The 27,633-nt window shown below is 41.4% G+C and overlaps 1 protein-coding gene across 1 annotated transcript in view; it reads right to left on the bottom strand.

Moving 5' to 3' along the window:
* Positions 1-27,633, bottom strand: part of NELL1 (neural EGFL like 1) — a 299,917-nt gene that overhangs the window by 50,314 nt on the left and 221,970 nt on the right. The window contains exon 15 of the mRNA XM_050975915.1: positions 17,983-18,078. Coding sequence (XP_050831872.1) covers positions 17,983-18,078 — 96 coding nt within the window. The remainder of the gene's footprint in view (positions 1-17,982; positions 18,079-27,633) is intronic.

Here is a 27,633-nt window from a genome sequence, read left to right as displayed (position 1 = left end):
CAGAGAAATAAAATCATGGGGAAATGCCACAGGTCTTGTAAAAATCATGACACAAACACTGCACCCAATGGTGCTGCCCCCTGCAACAATGCACCAAGAGTGACCAGATGGAAAACCCCACAAATCCTCTTTTCCTCACTCCTTTTTACTGGATGCTGCAGCCCTTACATCCTCTGCCAGGCACCCTCTCCCACCTAAGCCACTCCAGATGTACACACATGCACAAGAGTGTGCCTACCACAGATTAAAAAGCAGAATTAGAATAATGAAAATACGATTTTTCCTTCCACTTCTTCAGTGCTGTATAAGAATCCCTCCCCATGGGGGCTGCTCAGAGTCATCTGCACAATTCTACAGATCCAGAATATCTTGTTCCAGCACAGATATCCATTATTATAAAACACAAGAAAAACACATCAAAAATGCAGAACTATTTATGGCTGGTTTTTTTGATGCTGTTTTTTCTTCTCACTTATCTCCATAGAGCAAGTGCACACAAAAATCACAAATGGTGGTTTAGAATCACATAATGTACAAGTTAGACACAGACATCCTTGTTTTCTGAAAACAAGCCATGACCTACACCCCACAGAACACATATAATGCTATGTTAGTCCTGAAAGCATATTTTAGCAGTATTTACAGTTACACTGAATTTAGATTAGATTATCTCACTTTCAAATTAATTTCTGGAAGTAACAGAATGCTGACAACAACACTGAGTATTTTTGAGAGGGAAGTAGAAGAAAAGTAAATGAGAATTCATGGATACTGTGATTATCTGCCAACATTTACAAGCAATTTTGGCACTCCTTCCTTGGGTGTTCTTAAAAGACATCACTTGAGGCACATTTAAGTGGGGTATACACTTATTACATATCCACAAAACATACAGGTGCAACTAAAGAGGGGCAGGTGATTTTCTTTCTATAAGTAGGAGGAACCATATCCAGCCAAGTCAGCCCTTAATAACAGAGCCATCATTTCATCTTTACAGTGTAAACTTGTCTTTTAAGGAGGCTTTACCTTGGCTTTTAATAACCCAAAGGAATAAAATCCTCTGTCTGGCTGTTTTAAGACAGCTGTGTCCTTGGAGATGACTTTGCCAAATTCTCAGGATTTTACCCATAGAAAGGAACCCTGTCAGGACCCAGGACATTCCTCTGGCTGCCCTGGAGGACTCCAGACCCTGGCAGGGCTCAGAGACCTTGGCACAGAGTCAAAACCACCTGTGCCTTGGATTTTAGCCATGGAAACAATTCCCAACTTTGTGTGAGGAGTTACAAGCCACAAGAGTTTGAGTAGAATGGCAGTGAATTTGTCACAGGGTGAAAAAGTAGAATTTTGGGGATTTAGAATGGGGGTTCAAGAGGCAAGAGGGAGGGATTTGGGTGTGTCCTGTCCCTCTCCTGCTTCTTGTCCTCCATCTTCTGCTGGGATGGTGACACTTCTGGATTGGTTTAGAGCAGACACAGACTGTCTAACTCAGGTGATAGGGATTGGAAATTATTGTAAATAAAGCACAGGTAGTTCTTAGTATAAAAGCCAACAGCACCCCAAGGGCAGGGACTGTGCCCCAACCCGACCTGCTGGGCAGAGCTCAGCAGGGCAGGGAAGGAATGGAACAGAGAAGGGAAAATAAACTTGGAAAGCAGAACTGACAAATCTCAACTTCTTCTTCAGTCACAAGGCTGGGAAAAAACCTTCTTTAATACTTCAGAAGCCACTGCAGCAACAGAAAGCCCAAGAGAACCCAGGCCTTGTGATGAGTCTATAGCAGGTCTTGCCAGGTTCCTGCCTTGCCTTACCACGCCTGTGCCTGGTGTCTTGGGGAACAGCTGCAGCAGATTTCCTAAAACAGCTGATTATTAAGGTCAATAAACAACTCTCAGATCCACTCTTTTTATATGACAAATACTTTAACAGTTGTTTCCAACCAGGAAACAATCTCCATGGCCACAAATTACTATTGCCCATCACATTAGTGCTAATTTATACAGCACCACAAAAAAAAGATTCTGTTTCAAATTAATAACATGACAATTAAGATAGATTGTTATGGTTGACCTGCTCAAAACTGGAATCCATTAGAGTCTGTTTGAATGATATAATTTTCAATGGATTTTTTCTTGCTTAGCCTCCCTACAGTGGATTGCAAACAAAGTATATAATCATATCAGATGCAATGCACTTTTTAAAACACATTCTACAGTAACTCCTCAATAACTTTCAGGATTGCCAAGGGTTTTTTGATTTTCCCTCCACTGCTATGCTGGAAAAACAAACACCACTGGCATTCAAAGACTTTCCAACACAACCTAGAGAAAAGATGCTCTGTGCTGAGCAAGTTCTGCTGCCTTACTTGTGGCAGCATTCCCAGAAAATCCAAACATTCCCACCACATGATATACACACAGAGAAAGGCTGAAATGACACCCTCCATTCTCAACTCTTGTTTTTGTGCTTACATTCCTCAAATTTCATTATCTGATATGTATCTGCCAACATTATATGGCCTTGGCTCTATCCACCCTAAACATTCTATAACACTGTACATAAATACAAAGGTTTTTCCCCGTGAAGATTAAAATTCATCCAGCCAAAATCTTCAGAGCCACAAAACCAAGATATTCCTATCCTTTTAGGTCCCACCAGGGTTTATTCATTCCCTAGAACAATCTGGAGCTTGAGGATTGAACAACAGCTTCATCCTGAGTCCAGAAATTTGGAATCATCTACAGCTCTGGGAAGGAACCAACTATAACTTTATGTATTTTACAGTTTGTTTTTTTTAAAAAATAGACACACTTTATAATATATCCCAATATTTAAAAAGCTGGATGCTCACAATGTCAGATAAGTGACTCATATATTCTGAATCAAATGTTACCTTCAAAATATTTTCTGAATACATATTACCACTTAATGCTCCTTTCATTAATTGCACTTTTTGGATTAATCTTCCCTGGCTAGCATGACATAGAGCTGTATTTTACATCTTTATCAGACAATTGAAATCCACCTGACTCCTCACAGAGGAAGGTAACTTGCTGTGGTAAAGGCTGACAAAGCCTTTTATCACTCTGTCAGATAAATCAGGTTCTCACAAAATCCCTTTTCCCCAAATTTAATAGGTCAAGGTTTTGAGCCTGTTTCAGCACAACTAACAGTATCAATGAAAAGCTTATGACACCAGAAAGCCTATAAGTCTTTACAGGTTGATAAAATATTTTGATTTTTACCTTATGCTTCTGATATGGTCAGTCCTTCATATTAGGTATCAATTTTTTAATTTGTATTCAAAAGTGAGACATTCTAATAGTGAAAAGAAAAACATTTAGGGAGTTACTCCCTGGTTTGGTTGGACCCTTTTCTTCATGACACTAAAAAAGCTATTTTTCCTTCAGTGGAAAACAGAAATTGGTTGTTGCACACACAGGCAGTTATTTTTAGCTTTGACTGACAAAATTCTTCCCTCATTTTACTTCTCAATTTGGCTCAGAAAAAATGTCTATGCCCTTTAAGTCTGGCACTTAATATACAGAAGTGTAAAGAAGAGTGGAACATGAAATCTAGAAATGTGAATGTACTGTATATAAGTTTCTTTAACTAGATTGAATTTAGCATTCATGAAAAATCACATTAAATGCAATGAGGCGACATGTCTTCCATTTTTCCACAAGTTAACAGAGTGGCAATGTCAACTATATCACATTTCTCGCTCTGGATGTTCCTTCTCCCTGGAAGAATTTCCTCCAAAGGAACTATTTCCATTTATTTTTACAGTGAATCAGTTTCCCTGTTGAAGCCACACAGCAAATGGACTAAAGTGACCGATTTAATTTCGTGGATTGCAGCAAGAAGATGTGATAATGGATTTAACACAGCAGTTAATTTCTTTAACACACAGTAAGGAAACTTTCAGCACAACTAGGACAACCTACAACTGTAACAAAGAAATGTCTTTTTATAGTGGCTGGATGCCCTCATAGTGGACTCCCTCCTTCTGTAATGTTGTATTTAATTCTTTTCACATTTGCAAACTATAAATATCATGGAGAGGATGTGAAAAAATCTCCTCAGTGAGACAGACATTAGATGTAGAGAAATTCTGCTCAGTATTGATCAGATTCTGCATCCTCAGTGACCCACCATCATCCATCTACACATTCAACCTGCTTTCATCTTATCCAGTAATATATACACCTAATAAATATAACATTAGGTCTATATAATATACACCTCTGCTGAGAAAAGATAAGGGGAGAAGAGATTGAAAAAAAAATATCAAATCTCTCTTCAAAAAGAAACCTATGGCTCGAGCCATCTCAAAAGGGGCCTTAGGAATAGCCAGGCATTATCACACCATATCTGACTCCCTAACCTGCAAATGATTAATGGCATCACTGAGGGACCTGTTACTGCTAGCAGCACACACACCTCAAACAGCATCAGCTGTGACCTCCATCAAAGTTGGAGATTTCTCTGCAAAAGAACAAGATTTCAGATGGGAAAATGGAAGGAAACTTCTGAGGGATGAATAAAATCTTTACTCTCTCCACACAGTTAATGGAAGGAATTGAAAAACCCTGTGTTGGATATTCCAAGAGTGAAAACCAAAACAATAAAAGGTGGGGGACAGAAAGGCTTTTCTAGAAAATTAAAGTCTCATCTCAAAAAGCAGCCTCCATTCACTTTTGAATTCACAACCTGCCAGGGTTGTAACAGACAAGAACCAAAAATCTCTTGAAATACACTGAGATTTTCCCCCAAGAACAGTGGAGGAGCTCACCCTCACACATCCACACACCTGTACTCCACCTAAGAGTCATTCACATTTCAAACCACATCATCACCATCAAAAGCTGTAAGGATCCATAACCTACCACAGAAACGTGGCCATCTATGACATTAAGACATGGGTGCCACTCCACGTTAGCCAGACAGCTATTTCAACTTCAGAGTAACTTCTCTGACATTGCTAAGGAAGGCAGAATTCAATTACTCAGGCTGAAACAGGATACAGGCTCAACTGGATCTCTGATGACCAGCAGGGTTTAGGGCTTTCATTTCACGTCTCATTCAAAAGATAAATGAGTACCATTCCGAAGATGAGACTGCCAACAAACAGAGAATGTCTCTTCAGAAAAAAATCAGCTAAGAAAGGTAATTTCACTCTTTCACATATAAACTTTACCATTCTGTTTGTCTCTGAAAGGACTGATGTACTTAGTAGATACTACACATTGATTGAAAGAAATAATTCAGATGTTGCACATCTGAAGCAGTAGGAAACTCCAGCTATTGAACTGCCTGAATTGCTAAATCAGAAGTCCCTTTTTAAAAGCAAGAAAATGATTGATGTGTTTAGGAAGAACTCCATTTCTGCAAATGTGAAGGACTGAACCGATTTTTATCATAACATTATAAAAAGTTTGGAAATAACTTTGACGTGCAGTTCCTGGAGGTTGAGCGTGACTGTTATTTTAAAGTTGCTTCACACATAATGGAACCAGCAAAGGAAATACTCAACCAGAACGTCCAAGTTTCCTTTTGTGCTTCATACCTACCCCCCCTTAAGCACAGTGTTATTTTAACATCTTGCTTATGGGGACTACAGGCATGAAAAAAAGCCTAAGAAAAGCAACAGGGATCTGCAGAGTGAGTTAGTGAGCACTGAACCTGGAAGGGGCTTCAATGCCACACTGACAGATTAGCAAGCTTCTTTCCAACACAACAGGTATTACTCCACTGATTTTACTTTCTTATTTTTAATGTTTTACCAGGTATGGTATGTTGGATTGTCCAGAAAAAGTCTACTGTGAAGGGAAGTTTTTGGGTCCATTAGGTACTTTCTGCAGAAAACTGGCACATCACTAGCAAAGGAAGGATAGACTATAAAAATGTTTCACTTGATACAGAAAAAGACTGGGAGGGTAAAAGAAAGTTTCTAAGGTTCTGTATCAGCAAACCTTCCTATTTCATCTCTTCTCTGCACATACATATGAATACACTCCTAAGGATAAACTTGTTTTTTTGACTCCACACACTGCATGTAATTGAGCAGATTCTGCAAAGAGCCACCTCCTTTAGTTGTGGCTTCTTTGCTGTGGTGCAGCATTGTACAATTCATGAGCTCTTCCTGGAGCACACTGTTGAAAACCATGGGTGTTGCTCTTGCAAAAACAGATACTCTGGCAGACTGAAATTCAACAGAATTGTGGATGGTACAGAGGCAACGTCACTAAAGAGGGGATGGCATTCCCTTCAGAGTGGGTTTAACTCACATTTTCACCCTAATTTCTTAAAGCAAAATAATTGGGTTAGTTATCCTCATTGTACATAAGCTACAATCTACATAAGTCACCTAAGAAAGTGATTTATCCCATTTTATTCACCTTCCAAGGATTACATGAGTGGGGACATGATCTCTTCCTCCAGATGTCAGCCCAATGCTTTTGTGGACATTAATTCTGAGCAACATGGGAAGAGCCCTCGCCCAAGAGTCCCCCAGCTGTATGTTCTCCCTCCCTCCCACCCCTTCCAGCTTTATGCTGTGTTTACAGGAGCTCAGAAAGAGGAAAAAAGAGAAATGAGTTCCACAAGAAATTCCTGGAAACAAAGTCCATCAAAGTCCATCAAAGGCCAGGAGGCTCCTGTGGCTCCTTCCTGCAAAGCTGGACCTGTAGGGATCATGGGGTGGGAAAGGTGGCCCTCAGGACACAGAGCTGGACACTGATCCTTCCCAGATTTCCCTGGCACCACTGCCCCAGGCAAGGATGGTCCTGAATATCCTCCTGGATATGTCCCAGGAAGGTGCCTGCTCTCTGGTGTGGGACAGGAGGGGTAGAGGTGGCCCTCTCACACCCATCCCTCTCATTGCCCCTGTGCTGGCTTTGCCCCTGGGGTGTTGCCCCCCCCTTTTTAGGGTACAGCTGGAGAACACTGAGCCAGCATGGACCTCCTTGTCTTTCAAGACCTTGGGCAGATGATTTAGGGGCTCCCTGTTGGGACATATTGGCATGCAACCCATGCAGTGCCACAGCCTCACAGATATTGTCCTGGTCCAAGTTGTCCCAGGCAATCCCAAATGGAAGATCACTGTCCCTCACAGCACTGTGCTTCTCCCACTGGACACCCTTCAGCACCCAGAGAAGGCAGTGGCACTTGGCAGAGCCAGGGTCTTTGGGACAAGGACACTGGGGACAGCCAAAAGCAGAGAGGATGCCCAGAGAGCCAAATCCCACAGGATTCTGCCACCCCAAGTGGGCCAAGCCATGCTTGGCATGACTTTGGGCATCAGGGTCCTGCTGGCCCTGATGGGCTGCACAGCCACAGAGGGCTGAGCTGAGTGTCAGACACCCACGGGGAGCTGGGACAAAGACTGTGGGCAGGTCACCTGGAGTGCCAAGCAAATTGCATTCCATTTACCATCTCTATGGCAATTGTCTTCTGTTGAGCAGGCAGTTTTCCTTATCTCTTCCACAACTGGGGAGACATCTGCTGATAACAGGCTATTGAATGTCCCTGCATGGCTGATAAGAACTACAGCATCCCATTGGGAGATGGGAGCCCAGAGGGAGGAGCCAAGCATTCCTACCCGGATATAATCTGGAGATTCTGGAACACCACCAGGGCTTTTTCTGGTGCTGGATTTCCCACAGGAACAGCAGCTGCCTCTTCCACTGGATTGTCAGAGGAAGACTCTACCCTTCTCCAGGATCCCTGCTCCAACAGAACCACACCTGACACTCAGGAGAGCTGCAGCCACAATTCCAATGGGACTGCTACCAACACCCTGACCAACAGAGTGTCACGTTGTGTTCTGACTCTGTCAGTGTTGTTCTAGTGTACTGCAGGGTTTATTTTATCTTTTTATCTTATCTTTTTATCTTTTATTTTATCTTTTTCTTTCCTATTAAAGAACTGTTATTTCTTACTCCCATATTTTTTCCCTGAGAGCCCCTTAATTTAAAATTTATAGCAATTTGGGACGGAGGATTTACATTTTCCATTTCAGGGGAGGCTCCTGCCTTCCTTAGCAGACACCTGACTTTCAAAACCAAGACAGCAGGACACAGGATCCCAGTGACCTCCTGTCCCCAGTGCCAGCTCACTGCTTACATTTACTTGTTTTGCTTAAAGCATTCTTGTACTGTAATTTTTTCAGGGGAAAAAAATCTCATATTAAAAAAAAAAAAAAAAGCAGGAAAACTGACTTTATGTCAGAATTAAACACACAATAGCTGTACAACATTAGCACGATTTTTTCTCATGTGGTTTTCTCCAGTCCCTTCACTTGTCATAGTATTTCTCCAAAAGAAATTGGTTTCTTATGCTTATTTTGATGAATGAAGCACATTTTCCCTCACTACATCTTGATTAGCCTCAATGAGATCACTCATTAAATATGTTACCATTCACTGTTTTGAACTCCAGCACAAACGTGGCTCCACACAGTAAAATTCTCAGTTGTGCCCTTTTTCTTACGAGACTGAATTCTCTACTCAGTTTGAGTAGGATCTCGCTCCTAGATTACCTACTTTAGATTAAGAATTTAAAAATGGCATATTCATCATTGGCAGCTTCATTGGTTACCCAGATTGTTCCACACAAAAACCCTACTCTAGATGCTCTTTTATTTCACTAGAGCCACTTATTATTCATTTCACCTAATTCAGTTGCACCAGATCCTAAGGCTTCCATTGAGGTGAAATTCCCATTGAAGCCAAAAGGATTCCTGTGTTAAAAATTTTAAGTACCTCTCTATGCCTGCTTGAGTTTTATTGAGTCTGGAGTTTTATTTCTAGGTTATCAGCAAATTTAAATATTCATGGTTGATTCTCCAGTCCAGAGCTGGCTATTAATAAGAAAAAGTAAGGTGGCAAAGAGCTTATTAAACTCAGTAATGTTCCCTAAATACTGCCTGTAGCTGGAGAGCTTGAGGTAGTTTTTATTCAGTTTTTAGCTGGTCTGCTACCTAATTCTGGTACTTCTCTGTAGAATTACTGTTTTCCACTAATGTAGGCATCTGCCTGGAAAAAAGTTTAAAAAATAAAAGGGGTCGCAATGTCCTGAAAAATAGGCTATAAATTATCATTACTGCACTGCATTCAAAAGCAGACTTGCTGGTTTTTTGGTTTTTTAAATCACAGTAAAATGAGATGTCATTTGTAGTTAATTCACCATGAAGTTGGTATTTTAAAGGAACTGTCTTTTCTGTACAGCTCACATCACAAGGGAAACTTCATATATGGAAACATCTTAGTTGCAAAATGGAAATTTCATTAACATATGAATATTTCCATTTGCTCAAATACAAATATTTGCCCAGAATTTTGAACACTTCGTAGTTCTGTTCTCTTTAAGTAGGTTCAATGGTGATTTCTGCCCCTTGAAACAAATTTAAATCCCACTGCTTGAGTCCTCAGAATCCAAGCGGAACCTGAAGCAGATATGGCTGCACACAGAAGGTGTGAGAGATGCTCCTGGTGATAAACTGGACAGATGCTAAATTAGGGACTGAGAACCCTTTGAAAGGACTAAAGCAACACAGCCTCTAACAGAGAACCAATCCCAATGCCTCAGTCTGAGCCAGGCTTTTGTACAAAACTTGGCCAGATAAGCTCTCAGCTGCAGGAAGTTCAGAGTTTGCTGCTCCTAATCTCAACATGATGATCCTCCCATAGAACTTAATTAGAACTTATGCATGAATAAATGTTGCAGCTCGTGTTTATTTCCTTAAGTTATTGATAAATGGTTCATTCTGTTTGCCCCAAGTTGGTTTTTCCCTAAGTTGTTCCCTCCCTTAAATCTGTCCCTCAACCTATTCCTATCCCTAATCCTTTCCCTGCCTGTCAAGGTGACCCTGCCCCTCTTTCTCTGCCCATCAAGGTGACCCTGCCCATCAAGGTGACCCTGCCCATCAAGGTGACCCTGCCCCTCTTTCCCTGCCCATCAAGGTGACCCTGCCCTTTTTCCTGAATGTTCCCTGCCACTCACCCACTGGGCCAACCCCTGATTGAAACACCCACTTGGAACTCCTCTAATCCAGAGGCCCCATTGCTCCTTGTGTCTTTTCCCCTCTCCTGCCCCTATCCTGATTGGTCCCACAGTGTTGATGAATCCCCTTGCTCCACCCTGAAAGCAAGGGTGGTTTTTGGTTGGTTTTCTGTATCCACCCCCTGGTTTGTAGCTGTATTTAACCCCTTCCACTGAGGCACTTGGGGCTCTTCTTCCTTAATCCCTTCACCTGAAATAAACTTTCCCTGTGGAGCCTCAAGACAAAGAGCCTCCTCCTAACTCCTTTTTCCTTGCTGTGGCTGTAACAGCATGCACTACAGAGCTTGCAGCTCTTTAGGTACAGCTGTGGGCACACCCCAATCCCAGCTGTTCCCCACTGCCAGATGTGGGCAAACCCCTGTGCCCAGCTATGGGCACACCCCAGTCCCAGCTGTGGGCACATCCCAATCCCAGCTGTTCCCCAGTGCCCAGCAGTGGGCACACCCCAGTGCCAGCTGTTCCCCAGTGCCAGCTGTGGGCACACCCCAGTCTCCAGCTGTGGGTACACCCCAGTCCCATCAGTGGGCACACCTTATTGCCAGCTGTTCCCCAGTCCCAGCTGTGGGTACATCCCAGTCCCAGCAGTGGGCACACCCCAGTGCCAGCTGTTCCCCAGTTCCAGCTGTGGGCACACCCCAATCTCCAGCTGTGGGCACACCCCAGTGCCAGCTGTTCCCCAGTCCCAGATGTGGCACACCCCAGTCCCAGCAGTGGGCACACCCCAATCCCAGCTGTTCCCCAGTCCCAGCTGTGGGCACACCCCAGTGCCAGCTGTTCCCCAGTCCCAGATGTGGCACACCCCAATCCCCAGCTCTTCCCCACCCCTGTCGTGGCTCCCAGAGTGTTCAGAGCTAGCCCAGGTTCCAGTGGGCTTGGCAAATAACCAGCCAGCACTGTGCAGCACAAAGAAAGGGAACAGGAACCAACCAACCTCCCTTCCCCAGCCATTCCAGGTGCTCAGTCCATGCCAAAGAGAGGTGCTAGGATTTTCTTGCCTGTTCAGCTAGGACAGCCTGTATTCCTCACACCATGCCCTCGTCTCACCTAGGAAAGACAGGCACCTCTGCCCATCCTTCACTAACCTGGCTGTCTGCAAAGCTGTCCTCACATTCTCACTCCTCTCTCCAGCTGCAGTTGCTGGTGTTCACTAACATTTGGCCTTTCTTAAATATATTATCCCAAAAGCAATACCACTGTCACTGGTGGGCTTGGCCTTGGCCACTGTTGGGTCTGTCTTGGACAGGCAAAAGCTTCTGGCAGCTTCTCCAGAGAAGCCTTCCTGCTCTCCATTCCCTACCAAAACTTAGCCACACAGACCCAATATGTATGACCACAAGCCATAACAATAATAAAACACTAGAACCTTAGAACAATTTGTTGCTTGTCAAGGGATCATCTCAGGTAACAAATTCATACAGCTGATATTTCTTTAATTAGATATAAAGAAAAATATACAAGCTCAAAGACCTGCATATAACAAATAAACTACACAGGAAGGTAAATATATTACATAAAAAACCCAACAAACCACCACCCCAAACCCAGTCAGTCAGGTTAGTGTTTTTTCCTGGCTTGTAAAATCAAACTATTGCACATAAATGTATAAGGCAGAGTAAACACTGATGAGTTGTCTCCTCCTGTGAGGGTCAGCTGGGTGATGAATACTGTTCTTGGTCTGGGAGATTGACACTGAGATAAAACAACTTTTTCTTCCACTGACAGTTCCTGGTTGATTTGCAGACAGATGTCCCCTTGATCCTCAGAGATGGCCTTACTCAGATTTTTCTAGTAAATATTCTTTGATCTATTCCCTGGTATCTTTACAAATGACAGCTTTGTTTTTTCCATCACATTAAGATGTCACCCTTGCCATTTTGCAATAAGCACCGCTGGGGCAAATGCTGCAAACAGCTTGGCAGCAAATGGAGCAGGACAACCTCAGCCACCTGGAACATCTGCCATCTCTGGGTCTGTCACACCCTCAGGAGTGACACATCAACCACAGCCACTGTGCTCTGTAATAAGCTGAGCATCACTTGCTTCACCCCTCTTGTCTCGCTCTACCCTGGCTTTGCCTCACCTTGAAATTAGAGGCTTTAGAAAGAATCTCATGCAAAGCCTTGAGCCCACAGCTGCACAGATGGTTTGTTTCCCAAAATAAACCTCACTTCTGATTTTACAAGAGATCATAGATAGAGAAAGGCAGGGAGTTTTGACATTTAGCTTACCATACTAGTGAAACAATCTCTTTCTCTGCTTTGCTTTGGTTTTTATTTGCTTATTTTTTAAACCAGGCTCCTTGACTGAAATGTCTTTGATATAGATACACACCTAAAGATTAACCCAGTTTAAGAATCAAAGAAACTGCACATATAAATACAATTCTCACTTTTTTTCTAACTGCAGGGTCCACAGGAATAGACACTATGGGGGGTTTTGCCCAAAGGACTGCAGAAGACAATAAATAAGAAAGAAACAATTTAAGAGACAAGAACACAAAGACATTATGCAGCTTCTTAGACAACATCTGCACATTCTGCCAACTATGATGAGACAAGTCAGCTAAAGACCTCCTCATTCCCATGATGTAACATCACATACTGAAGATGTAAGCACAGCAACATTTCATTACACACCTGTGAAAGCAGTGAGGTGCTGAAGAATCCATCTATAACTACAGCAAGTCTTGATTTACTGACTCGCTTGCAGTGTAATTAATAGAATCCAAAGCACATTTCTCAGCCATGGTACATACTGAAATACTATCTCTCACCACAATATTAGACAATTCTTTGCAGGTCAAGCCCAAAACAACATGAAAAATAACCCTAGTAATTATCACATCCTGACAGTCTGCTGCCATATCTTACCCTTGCTTCTGTTTAGAATCAGCAGGTAATTCTTTGTCATCTCTCCATATTTTTCAGTGCTGTACAAAGACTAAACACACATGTGCTGCTATCACAGATATATCCACCTCCATGAGCTCCAGCCCACACAAAGCCCTTCTGATATAAAAATATTCCCATTTATTGTGTACCACTTTGGACAGCAGCTGTCACAAGACAGGGGAGAAAAGCTATGGTGCACTTGTGTTTAATCTGTTTTGGAGGCAATGCTCTCCCATGGCCAAAAGCCCTCCTGCAGCCCCTGGAAAAATACTGCACTTTCCTTTCCATGCCCTTAGTTGGGAGCCCACTGCTTCAAACCCCTCTGCAGTTTCCAGCTCATCACCCAACATTATAATTTGTACAGACAGACACTGTAAATAACTCCCACCACTGGTCAGATCCCAGAGTGTTCAGATGCATTTCTTAGATCCACATCCAAGACTCCAGCACATGCAGGCAGGTGTCACAGACATGTTCTATGAAAAATCCTTTCCTTAGGATTTTTCCCTCCTGAGAAGCTGAGAGGCCTCAGGAACAAACTGCAAACAAAGATTCTCTGCTGCTCTGGGATGCACCAGGTGGGTCTGGGATTGGTCTCATCTGGTTGTTTCTCATTAATGGCCAATCCCAGTCCAGCTGTCCAGACTGTCTGGGTCACAGGCAAACCTTTGTTATTCATTCCTTTTCTATTCTTAGCCAGCCTTCTGATGAAATCCTTTCTGCTATTCTTTTAGTATAGTTTTAATATAATATATATCATAAAATAATAAATCAGCCTTCTGAAATATGGAGTCAACTTTCTCATCTCTTCCCTCATCCTGGGCCCCCTGTGAACAATGTCACAGGCAGGTGTTCAAGGAATGCCTACAACTTCCAGGCATTCAATCATCTGTTTACTCCTACCTTTGATATCACAGGTTGTCCTGTCTATCTCATCCTCACCACTTCATCAGCAGCAGTAGTGGTCTAACACCCCACAAATACAGAATAACTGTGAACCTGTCCACAAAACCAGCATTAAAACTCCACTGACCTGTCGCCCATCCACAGACAGAAAAAAAGCAGCTCAATGAATTATCCAGAGTTTTTCTGTTTTAAAGGTTGCAAAAAGATGAGATGGATGCAAAACTGGGGCACTTGAGTTCATGCTGCCAGCGATTCTCACAGAGTACTCTATTTGCACTCCTCTCTGCACATCAAAATGTCTCTCAGAAGCCTTTAACAGGGATCCCTGCCAAGGATGCACCTGGGTTCAAGCCCACAGTGTTACAGACAGTTACAGATGTCTCTCTCCAGCTCAGCCACCGTGCTGGAATCATACAGCAATGTCACTAAAAATTCCAACAATAAAAGTTTCCAACACAAGCTGGATCACAACTGTGTTAAATACGATCAAATGGTAGAGATCACAGAGATCACAGATTTCAGCCCTGGCAAAAGAACACAAAAAAATAAAAAAGAAGTGATTTGAAGATAAAATCAGATCCTAAATATTACAAAAATTAAGTTAGAAGCATCAAGCACATACTTAAAGAAACAGCACTATAAAGAATGGATGGAGAAAGGAATTACTTAACAGTATCTGTGAATATCTATTTGCAGTTCACCTTCAAAAAGGAAAGGTAGCCCCACAACTGTTATGATGATTTCTCACATCAACCACAGTGAATGACAAGAGGTAATTCTTCTAAGCAGCATGCTGAATTATGTATCTGTACATAAGCCTTAAATGTGTATTTTAATTTCACCTGAGTAAATTACTGGTATAAATCCTGCCCTTCTCAAATATATCTGAATTTTTAATTAACTTAATATCATAATTTCCAGCAGGCAGTCAGAAACTATGAGTAACATATGATTCATATTCAGAAGTAAACACACCTGCTTTTCAACAACATCTCTAATTACTGGCTCATTTCACCCTTTACATGGCATTGAAGCCAATTTGGGTCATACTGTTTTTAGCTGATGACGAGTCCTTTTCAGCTCACAAATAATGCACAAGATGTTGCTGTGTTGTCAGTTTGAAGGACATTTTCAAATGCGCTGTGGCAAATTTAATACATGACCAAAACACATCACTTTACTTCTGATACGCCTCACTTCACTGTGAGCTTCCACCAGCCAAGGTTTTGCCAAGAACATTTAGGCTTTGATTTGAATTGTTGCTCCACCACTTTATTGTCTTAGGTCTGTGTCACAATGACTGAGGGAGTGGGACCATATACTGAATAAAACAAAGTGCTTATTTCTAATGGTAAAGATAACAGGAGATCAGACAAACATGGGGTGAGAATACTTAGTGTGGAAACCCAGGGCACCACAGGGAATATTTCTCTGTCTGCTCTGAGATGCCCTGGCCCCCAGGGCAGCTCTGACCCTCATCCATGGAGAAAGTTTCCCAGACTCCAAGACAGACTGGAACCCACAAAAGTGTGAAATAGATTATAGAGAGCAGTGTGGGTGTGTCACTGGGTGAGAAATTGAGGGTTTGGGGTTTTTAGTGTGCTGTGGATGGCAGCAGGATGGAGAGCACAGGGTGTGGTCCTGGGTTTCTTCTTCATGCTTCTTCTTCCTCCTTCTCCATGGGTTTGGGTGGCATTTTGTGACTGGGCAGAAAAGTCCCCATGGCAGCTCTGTGGGATCAGTTATTGGGTTAAAAGGGAAAATAATCCAGGTGTCAGCTCTTAATGGGACAGTTCAGTCTTAAAAGACCATGGAACCAGAGATTGTTGGGCATTTTGTGCCTTCTAATGAAAAGCTGCAGAACTTACAGTAGTGAGAAGTATCTTACTTTACTGATAAGAAATAATAAACACCTGAGTGTGAACATGAATTACTGTCCCAAGTGCCTTCAATCCAGACCCAGAGAAATCACAACTGGACCCCCACAACTTAGTCCTTTGGGAGACAATGAAGAAAGCCTTTCCTGAGCTGCCTCCTGCTCCATCTGTTAGGGGCAATCAGTGAAGCAGAAGGAAACTTGCTTCCAAGGTGGTTCATCACCTCTCTGCTCTGAGCATTCACTCTGGCCAGGACATGCACCTTCAGAAGGCTGAAGCTGTTCTCACAGATTTGATGTGCACTTAGCCACTGAAATATGCATATGACGTAAGATGTAGCTGCTGAAGTTTTTAAGCCCTCAGACACAACTAAAATGTGACAAATTCTCACACACAAAGCCCTGTTCATCCTCAAACCAGCCTGTATGTCAGATTTCTCAAAGTTAGCATCATTATCTTGATTTGTAGCATACTGGTAAACTCTATACACCTTCAAAGAAAAAAATAAAGTGCCTTCTGGTTCAAGTTGTATAGATTTTATTCACAGAAGCTATTGCCTTCTGACATCTACCTCTAAATTGCTTGATATAATGAGAGCACCATACCTGCCATGCTTCCTTTGCTTGGTGTGCTAACTCCTACTGTAGATCAAAACAACACAAAAGCCATGAAAAACACAGGAGTCAAAAATGGTTATGTCCTCCATTTATCAATTTTAAACCATCACTTCAACACCTCAGAGAATCTGTGCTCTAGGTATGAAGGTCCCCTCACAGCTCTAAGGAAAAAGGATGTTCTGAGATCCTTGGGGGAAGGAATCACAGGCAGAGGAGCTGAAATGTGGCCTGAGGTCCTGGGTGGGCAGGGCCCCTTTGGGCAGTGCTGGCAGCTCCATAAATCACATCCACAGAACACATCTCCAGGGTCCTGCATCCCTCTGAGGGCACTGATGCTTTAGGAGCAGATGTTTTAGGAAGGAATGAGCAAATTACTCATGGGTTACCAGCGGGAAGGATTGGCAGCAGGGGAGCCAGGGCAGGCAGGGCTCTGAGGTGGGAATGCCTTGCACTGCTTCCCTGTGATACTGCCAGTGCTTACTGCTGGAAGGGCAGGAGAATTGGGAGGGTTTTTCTATTTAAAACAAGGCTACAGGCAAAAGTAATTAAGTACTCAGACTTATTCTAGATGAGATGAAAATATTAATGCCCTAGTTCATTCTTAAATAATCATAAACAATGCTGACAACTGGAAACTATGGGCTTTTAGCATACACTGGTGGACTACATCCACAGAAGTATTTAGCATTTTTCAGGAACTGTTTGAGGCAGATTTATTGACAACTGGGCTTCAGTGACTTTCACAAACACACAAATTACTGCACAATCTCTGGGTTTTACAAGTGGTTCCACTAATTCAACTGTAACAGTTATTTTTCTGTTTTCATTTATTTCCTCCTTTAAAAATTCACCAATTATGATCTCTTCCACTCTACAGTAACAACCCACCTCATATCCAAAAATAAACACATGGGCAAACAGGTACTAACAAATGTGCAGTGCAAAAAAACCTCCCATCACTGAGTCAGTTAAGCAATATATAACCTCAATAAATACAAACCAAAATCAAATCCCAAATCTGCTAAATAAAGAAAATAATAAAGAGTCCTATATGGAGTTTGATAAGATCCCATTTAAGGTAGACAAGGAACCAGCTCTTTGTGAAACAAAATGAAAGGTAGAACTATGAGGCTGCCAGAAGCAGATTTCGAAAAGGAAAAGTCTGGGAACGGGCAAAATCTAATCATGACTTGTGAGATATCGTTGAATAGGCTGTGATTCTATAAAAACTGTGACTTAGAAACAAATCAAATATTAATAATTCAATAACTTGAAGTGAAAAGCAATCATCTGAATTCTGGTCTAATTTGCACAACAAATTTAGTAGAAGCAGAAGGAAACCTTGAGCTTGCACCACAGGAAACTGGTGGAGCAAACATTTTTCATTTGATGTCCCTTCTAATTAACTAAAAGTGCATGCTGGAAGCAAAAGCAGATACATTCCTGATAAAATTCAGCATGGAAAGTTTCAGACAAGGCAAACTTTCAGTGCAGAAAAGGCAGAAATGGAGCAGTCATATCTTCACTGGAGAGAAAACATCAAGCAGAATGAAAGAACAGAAAGGAATTACTTCTTGCACATACCAAACTTCTCATTACCTGAGAAGGTGTTTGTCAGTAAAGCTTTACCTTTCTCACAATGACTTCCAGTGAATCCAGAGGGGCAGAGACATTTGTTGGGAGCTACACAAGTTCCACCATATCTGCACCCTTCTTCACAGAATGCTGCAAGGTAAAAGGAAAATGTGGGTTATACTTCATTCTTTAAAACATGCATTGGAAGGATAATAAGAAAAGCATCAACATTCTAAGCAATTAACAGAATGTAGCATATTAAAATTCAGTCCACCTGCAAACACAGAGAGAAGCAACTCACTGAAATGACAAGAGGAAAAAAATCTCAGATTACACCTTAGGCAAACCACCTCAGCAATAACAGATTAGTCACCATCTGGAAAAAGAAGAGAGGAAAAAAATACATCATATGGTTTGAATGGGGCTGATCATCTTTCCATTACATTGAATATGCAGGTGACAATTACAATGCTCTGCTAATCCACAGACAACAGGATGGTGTTAAATACTGTGTTCCTCACCTCTATCAAATACTTCACTGAAATGTCTGTAAACACATCATATTTTGCTTTTTAAATTATTATTTTAAGGGCTAAAGTATGTTTTGTGGAATTAAGAAATTAAATAGGGTGTGGGTCATGACTGAAAATTTGAGAAGGGCTCAACACCAATATAAAATGTCTCTACTGAGATGCGATTTTTGATGGAGCAAGACTGAAGTTCTCCAGAAGTGCATGTGCCCAGCAACTAGGACTTCAGACAGCTGATGGATCCCATCTTTTCCTGCCAGCACTGTGTGATGTTCCTCTTGCTCACTGCCAGGTTGGCAGGAAGTTCATTGAGTGTACAAGGATTGTTTAAAGTTTAAACTCACTGTTTAAAGTTACTGCTTTTTATTTCTTTTTGGGGGAGAAGGAGAAAGAAGGAGAAGGAGAAGGAGAAGGAGAAGGAGAAGGAGAAGGAGAAGGAGAAGGAGAAGGAGAAGGAGAAGGAGAGGAGAAGGAGAAGGAGAAGGAGAGGAGAAGGAGAAGAGAGAGGAGAAGGAGAGGAGGAGGAGAAGGAGGAGAAGGAGGAGAAGAGGAGAAGGAGGAGAAGGAGAGAGAGAAGGAGAAAGGAGAAGGAGAATGAAGGAGAAGGAGAGGGAGAAGGAGAAAGAAGGAGAATGATGGAGAAGGAGAGGGAGAAGGAGAATAAAGGAGAAGGAGAGGGAGAAAGAGAAAGAAGGAGAAGGAAAATGAGAAGGAGAGGGAGAGAAGGAACATGAGAAGGAGAGGGAGAAAGGAGAAGGAGAAGGGGCATCAGGAACTTCTCTACTTTGCACTGGTACCCTGAGCAGGACCCTTGCTCCAGCTAAGAGCAGCCCTACCCCTGACTCACTCCCTCTCCCTCAACATTCACTGAACTTCACAAGTGACTGAGTGGGTTTGACTGCACTTATGAGAGAAGTAACAATTAATATTTAAACAGCAGCTCTCTGCATCTAAGCTAATAACAGATTTGCAAAGTGTTTCCTGCAAGCTAAAATCACAGATGGAGCGTTGGCAAAGAGATGTTACAAATGCTATGAAAAGGCTCAAAGTGCTAGATAACAGAAGAAATGTTTAAGATTTATTTTCCACTACACTAAAAATAAAAAATAAAGTGCCTAGATTTCTAGGCATTAAAAAGAACCTTTTGCAGTGGTTAACCACTTAGAGGCCAAACCCCACATCATTGTATCTCGTGACTGAGCTGACAGACACATCTGCCTTGCTGTAAATGTATAATTCATAGCTTGCCATGCTGCTTTATGGAGGAGAAGAATGCTAAAGTGTTTGAGACAAGATCACAGCAGAATACTGTAAGCACCCCTGGAGCAAGGCAGTGGTGGGAGAAAGCACAGTCACACTTCCTCCCCATCAATGGGAATCTTCTAAAATATATCTATTTTGGAACCAGCCAGTTTCTGAATGAGAAGAAGAGAAATATGGTGTAAGAGTAGTTTGGGTTTTTTTTTTTTGCATATAAATATTTGTAAGTATAACTGTGCAGAAAACTGAAAGTGCTGGTAAGAAATACAACTCAAAGTATACAAAAACCATGATGAGAATCAAAAAATTCCTTCCAGAGCTACTGAAAGCATATTTACTCATCTCTAGTCTCAGTATTCTCAGGGAAGGTGCAAGTTAAATTCTACATCTGCATGTTTTCTGGTTTGAAATTGTGAGTAAACAGAGACTTTGGTGAAGTAGTAACACATTTCTGCACAACATCAAAAGAAGCAGAATTTGTGGCAGAGCAGATATAAAGGAAAAATAAAAAAAATAAATTGGCAAAAAAAGCAAACAGCTCATCCTTAACATATCCCATATTACACTGGGAAGGAACCACATGGGGGTCTTGAAAGAATTCCTAAAGGGGGAAAAAAAGATGATGTTTATTATCTATAAAATCATGCATGTCCACTGAAAGTTATTGGTGCTGCTAGGGACAGGTAGGTAAGAAGGCTTCAGTGAGAGCTCTCATGCACTTTCTTTGCCACCATAATGGACAGTACCAACTTAGTACTGTGAAATATCTGCTCCTTGCAGTAAATCCTGTTAGGAGGTCAGCAGAGTGAGGTGGCATTTCTTCTGTTCTCTTAAAAAGATTTCTAGCAGGGAAGGATGACGTGACAGGGCTGGTGATGGGAAAGGTTCCCTTTAGAGCTTGTGTCAGTGCAGCAGCCAGAGTGACAGGCACAGGCACAGCCAGGTGTGCCTTTCACATCTGGGGGAGAGGCTGGCATGCCTCTCATGGGCCAGAACTCTTACCTTCCCATTCCTTCCTACAGCTGTACCTCCTGGAGGCATATTTGTCACTGACACATTTTCTGAAAATCCTTTCACCAGGACTTTTCTGCTGAGAAGCTGAGAAGCCTCAGCAAAGAAATGTAAACAATAATTATCTGATGGCTTGGAATGTGGGCTGGAGGTTGCTCACCAACAGGTGCAGCTTTGATTGGATGCACCTGAATTGTTTTTAATTAATGGCCAATCACAGCCAGCTGTGTTGGACTCTGAGTCTGTCACAAAATTTTATTATTCATTCCTTTCCAGCTTTCTGATGTCTCCTTTCTTTAGTATAGTTTGATATATCATTTTCTTTTAATATAATATATATCATGAAATAATAAATCAGCCTCCTGAAGCATGGAGTCAAGATTCTCATCTCTTCCCTCAACCTGGGAACCCTCAAACACCACCACACATATTCAGATGTGCTAGCACTTACTTGCCAAGTAATTCCAAATGTTACTATCCTTATATTTCCCATCTTACAGGGGAAAAAAACCCAAACCAAAATATTTGCTGAGGGACACCCTAAGGAACTTTTGCACTACAGGATGCTGTGAGAAAGGCCTTTGTACTGCCCAAGAGTTACCCAGGCACCAGCTTGTTACACAGATATTGGAGGATGAAGCTGAGGAAGAAGCTGAGAAAATTGCTGCAGGAAGAAAGAATCCAACTCTCCTTTTCAATTTCTGTAGATGCTGAAGGATCCTCTGCAACACAGACTGACTGTGCTTGTCTTTGTCACTCAGGCTTTGCTGGATTGATGGGATCTGCTTCATCCTTACATTTTTAAGCAAGAGGAGAAAACCCCAAGGAAGAGAGCCAGCACTGTCATGCTGTTTCCCAGGTGGTTCTTGTACAAACCATCTCACTCCTGCATGGCAGAGGCTTGCAGGAAACAGAACATCAAACCCACCACTCTCAGAACACAGTTAAAAAAATCAGACTAAAGGCTGCTGTCCTTAACTGCTGAAAAAGAGATCACAGTACTGTATGCAGGACTGGTAGCACTACTCTGAATAATCAAAATGCTCAATACCTCTAATAATAGGTTTCAATTACATTTCAATATACAGTTCCAGTTGCTAGCAATATTACCAAACTTCATTTATCTGAACTCTTTTTCTCTCATAGTCCTGCCTCTGGCTGCAGCATTTTAACACATTTTCTCAAAATTAATTCATTTCCAATAATGAGATTTTTTTTTCCTTTACAGCATTACCAGAAGAAATTAAGTAAAATCCTTACATCCCATGTAGACCTTTGCCTTCTGGACAAGAGGACCCAACAGGGAGCTGCTCAGCAACTGAGGAGGAAACCAACTGGAGTGCCCATGCTCTCCTGAAACTACTTGCTTTGGGGCTTATGCTTTCTTCTGTCTCAAGGGGCTCTGTGATACAGATTTCCACTGTGGTTTGGACCCCTCCAAATTAGAAATCAGAATCCAAAATCAGAAGTTGATCTGATGGGGGGGTGGAATTACCAGTACCACAGAACCAGCAGCTCTAAATGTGGATTGCAGACTCCCTCCTACTCAAAGTTAACACAAGAAAAACCAACCATGGTTGGATCAAATATTGCTAATGTATTCCCATAAGGAGATCCTGTCTCTGAAACCATTTGCAAGTTGGCAACCTTGATAAAAAGGAGAGAGAGGGGTGACTGAATTTACCATGAAGGTTTTATCAGCACAATTAAGTGAAGATGCCATTAGGGTAAAGTCTACACAAGTAAACTTCTATTGTTTAGAGGCTTATTCTGTATTCTGTATGTAAAAGAAACAATCTGTTGATTTCAGGAGGCCTCTGCCAAAGTCAACAAATCTCTCTAATGCCAACAGATTTCTTCCTCCAAAATAAAAGCCTTTATTACATAAAGATCTTTCCTAAATAGACATAATTAGAGGAGGAATTTTATTTCTGATGCACATCCTCAGACAGGCACAAGCTGCACTATTCTGGTTTTTGTATGGCAGCACAGTGCTCTCCCTCACTGGGCTGCCACAGGAAAGCAGATACTGCAGCACAGAACCCTCAAGTCAAGCAAATACCTCTCACTTCTAAGTGTGATCCAGTAGATGCTACAAAACATTTACACTTGAACATATAAAATTGTTTTTGTAAAAGAAAATAAATAAATAAAACCAAATAATTACCCAACAAATTTAAAGGAACGTTACTTGAGTCTGTAGAGATACAAAGGTCTTACCTTTGTATCCCTCCCAAATAAATATTATTACACTAAATAATGTATTACCTTCCCAAATAAATATTGGTTTTTTGATATACTAAATGCATGTGAAGCTAAAAAATGGACATTCAGCAAAGGCAAGGAAGGGGTGAGGCACAGACTGCCTGGGTAAACAAAAATATGCAGTGTTGGAAGAGAGACAGGCTGGGGTACCTGTAGAAGGAATTTGATAATCAGTTGATGGAAGGAGCAGAATTTCATTAGCTGATTGGATTTTCTCAGACAAGTACCCCCAGGGGTGCAGTTGGTAACAATCCAGCTGTGCAAGCTGAATTCCAGAACAGTCAGAGGGTCCCAGTTGCTCAGGTGGGTTTGGAGGACAGCTGGGAAAGTGAAGAGAAAGCACAGAACTAAAATAAACTAAAAGAAGGGAGCAGCAGGGGCTCTGCTCTTTCTCTCTGTACTCAGGTGTGACACCATCATCTATAAAAGTACAAAACTCTTCTTGGTTCAGTGAGCTACATCCACTGGACACAGGGGGTGACTTATTGCACACACAGCCTGTCAAATGCCACTGTGAGACCTTTCACAGCTGGCTGGAGTCAGAGAAGGACAAATCTGGAAGGAATGAACTTTGGCCAAAAGAACAGGCCTGGAAAATTTCCTTCCAACATGTTGAAGCATGAAAGGGAGTGTGGGTCAGTCTGGATGCAAACACATCCAAAACTCTCAGCTGGGCAGCTCTCACTTTTGTGAGGGGCTTGCAACCCAATTTATGCTTCAGATTTGATGTGCAGTATGTAGGAGGGTTATTCAGTTTGGGAGGAGCCTATACATCTCAGATTTTCTATCAGCTGATCATAAAGCTATTATTCCTGAATTATTTTCCTAGAAATTTCACATGCAAAAGATACTTTGCAAATGTAAGTAGCATAATTGCTGCCTAGTGCAGTCAGAATTCCAAATCCTGGCAGTACAAAATGTGTAAGTGTATGAGAGCTAAATTTGAATAAAGATCAATGAATTCAGCATTTAAGTTAGGAGATGAGGGGTTTTCAAAGTACTCAGAAAAGCATGAAGGAATTCCCTCAAATTTGGCAGGCAACACACAGTGAAAGACAGAAAAAAGGGCAAAATAGAAAATTCCCTAGCAGGATTATGAAGAATAAAAAATACATCAGGAAGAAATTGTGTCAAATACAATAAGTATACACACATACTGTGTGTTAGTTTGAGTGTCCATGTATGCTACATAATATTTATTGAAGTGGTGAACTAATATTTTAGATTTGGCAGTAGGCTATTTCAGCTGATAAAGCAGTGAATCTTTTCAAGTTCCCAGTGCTCTGTCACACAGCACTTGCACAATAAAGATTGAGGTGAATTTGGAAGGCTGAGCCTATCTCTCTGAAGGTTCTAAACCCTGAGCCCTTTCTTTCCTGGGGTATGATGCTAAATTCTCTTGTTGCTTGGTGTTTTGCTTGACTGATATGTAATCAAGCTGGGGCCATTTGTAGGCAAGCAGCAGGCCATTCATCTGGATGCTTTCAGGGTGGGCTCAAGTGCTCCTGAGCTGGAAATGCTGAAATAGTTTGAAAAATGAAAGCTAAACACCTGAAAATTAGTGCAATGAATCACAGTGATAAACACTAATAATTTCCTTTGTAACACCCCATTAATGGAGCTTTTGAATGTGCAAGTTGCCCACCCTGATTAATACATTTTCACCTAAAATGTTTTCTAATAAACAAACAAGCTATATTTAATTAAATTAATTCAAAGGGCATATTGGATAGACAGAATCTGTCCCTTCTGCTCTCTTGGTAAAATGGCACCTATGAAACCCTTATTAATGTCAACCTTATTTTATGGCTCTGAAGACAGATATGTGAGAATTTTGAAAAATTTATTTGAAAAAGATCAATAGAAGCAGTAAAGGACAAAAGCAATATAATGAAAACTGTCCTGTGATATATTATGCTTTTGAAAGCATCTCTCACATCCCCAGCTAACTGTGCTAAATGAATATTCTTGTTGCCATTTTACTGCTCTGCTTCCCCAAGGCTAGACTCTTCAATATTTTTAGTGCACCATTTTAAGCCAACTGCAGCTGTCTCTCTGGTAACCTAATAATAAGCATGACAAAATAGGGCAGAATACTCCTTCCACAAACCAACCCAACATCATCTTTCAAAATTCAACAGTTTAAAGTGCAAAATCAAACTGAAATTTACTTCGAGAAATGGCATGACAAGTGGCACTACTGCAGTTTTTCTTTGCATCACATAAATGTGCTTATTGTACTTGCTTTAACAAATGGGGGTAGAACAACTCATATTTACAAACCTTACAGTTTCTTTAGAAAAGCATGTTCCAGAAGCACAACAGTGTGGCATTCACGTTCTCTGAAAAATCCCTTCACCCAGGATTTTTCTCCTGGGAAGCTGAGAAGCCTCAGAGAAAAGGAAAACAACTCTTATCTCATTTGCTTCTCCTGTGTTTTGCTCATGTGGAATGTGTTTGGAGATTGATTGTTCCATTGGATTCTGGTGTGTTTTTTGGCCAGTCAGGGCCAAGCTGTGTCAGGACTCTGGAGAGAGTCAGGAGTTTTCCTTATTATCTTTTTAGCCTTCTGTAAGTGTCCTTTATGTATTCTTTAGTATAGTATAGCATTCTTTAATATAACATAGTATCATAAAATAATAAATTAGCCTTCTGATAACATGGAGTCAGATCCATCATTCCTTCCTTCATTGGGGCACCCCACAAATACAACACAACAGAAGCATTTTTCTCTTGCTTGATCTATTACCACAACTTTGTAAAGACCTGACCTCAAATTTCACTGAACTCACTGAAAAAGCCCTGAATTCAGTAACAGCCCCTGCAATCCGAGCTCTGCTTGGCCGTGGTACAGTAAATGGAATATTCAGACAACGTTAAAATCATTTTCCAGCAACTTACATATTACAGATCTCTCATCCCAGTGTTCCAATCCATACAAGCACACTCTGTAGACACATTCAGCAGAAAAACAGGATCACCCCTGGTGTAACAGGAATTCACTTGTAATTCCCTCTCCTTGCCTTGCCCTGCAGCACTGACAGGCATCCTTGCCAGGAAAACACAAGCCTGGTTACCAATGAGAAACATTCTGTCTCAGTGTGAGAGATTGACTCTATATTGCTAAATAAAAAATCTATCCAGGCACCCTCAAATAACTGTGTGTTATGAAAAACACTGGAATGTTCAATAAGCTATAACAAAAATGCCTACAATGTTAATAAAACATTGGATTGAGGTAATTCTCTATATGGGAAACACTATCTTTTGAAATTGTAGAGAAACTTTAAGAAAGCATTTTCAGTCACATTGGCTGTGTGCAATCATAGCCTCTGAAGTCTCAAATTCAGCAATATTTTCTTAAGGTTGCTCGTACCTTATTGCAAACATAATTGAATCTGAATAAAAACCTCTTGTTTTCATAGCTGCACAAAATATGCAGCAACAAACCAAGGAATTATTGATAATATTTAACTACCTGAAGGTGACATTACTGGGAGGAGTTAGATGAAAATGGGAAATAAAAGGGCAATGGGACTTTCAGGTCTGGATGAGGCATGTGTAAACACAAGTAATTTACAAATCATTTATAAAGACATTAAGAGACCTTGAGGTGTTTCTTTTTAAACAAGCACACTAAAATTCAGGTGTTCTCTCCCATTGTCTTTGTATTATACTTATGCTGCAAGTAACAGCTACAGTGGTGTCTCTGAAAACATTTTCTAAAGGGCTTTTTTCATCCCCTTTCAAATCTCACTCATTCTGCCAAGACGTTCCACTCAAAAAAAATTTCCTTTTTCAAAAGTGGATCCCGTTGTATTGACCAACAGCAGAAGGACAGGAATTGTCACTCCCAGAGATCAGAGTCCTCTGCCAACACAACAGGAAGGACTTCAGTAGGTGACACTTTCAGAGCTCCCCCACAATCCCCTCCAGCCCTCACTCCTTATCAGCAGAGATCCATGTTAGATACAGACATTTCCCCATTAAGGATCAGAATTACCAGTTCATCTCAATTTACAGAATCTACCTTACCTTGCAGCCTCTAACAGATAGAGGTCTGAATTCACTAAAGGGGCTGCCAAGAAGGCAATCAGGAGATGAAAAGCCCTGGATCCCACAAGCAATGCCCCAGGGCATTCTGTCTCAGTTCAGATCAAGTTTATATAAGGGAAAGAAAGAATAACAGAGAAAACAATGAGGAGGGGTTGGAGAGGTGGGAGAGGAGACATTCAAACACAGTGCTAAAACATAGCACACTAAATATTGAATTCTCCCATGTAGGTCTGGATAACTTTTGCACTCCTGCACATCTTCTGAATTCTGCAATTGATGGATCAAAAAGGGAATGCAAACAATCATTAACTGGAGACAATTAATCTCAGTTCCTATCTGCACTTTAAAATATAACATGTTTTCAGTAGCTAAAATATTACCACAATAGCAGATTCTTCTCAAAACACACAGAAGTATACTGTTAGCAATTATTTTCATTTTCCCAGTGGCAAAATACATGTTCATCTCAGTATCAGGATTCACCTGATGTAACCTTACCAAATTGGTTTTATTCATTAGAAAAGAGACCAGACTTGGGTATTTTGCCTTCTCAAAGAGACACCAGATTTTTTCAACAGCAGAA

Source organism: Serinus canaria, chromosome 5 (genome assembly GCF_022539315.1).
Source record: "Serinus canaria isolate serCan28SL12 chromosome 5, serCan2020, whole genome shotgun sequence".
In the NCBI taxonomy this organism is placed as follows: domain Eukaryota; kingdom Metazoa; phylum Chordata; class Aves; order Passeriformes; family Fringillidae; genus Serinus; species Serinus canaria.
This window is presented reverse-complemented; position numbering and strand designations above follow the sequence as displayed.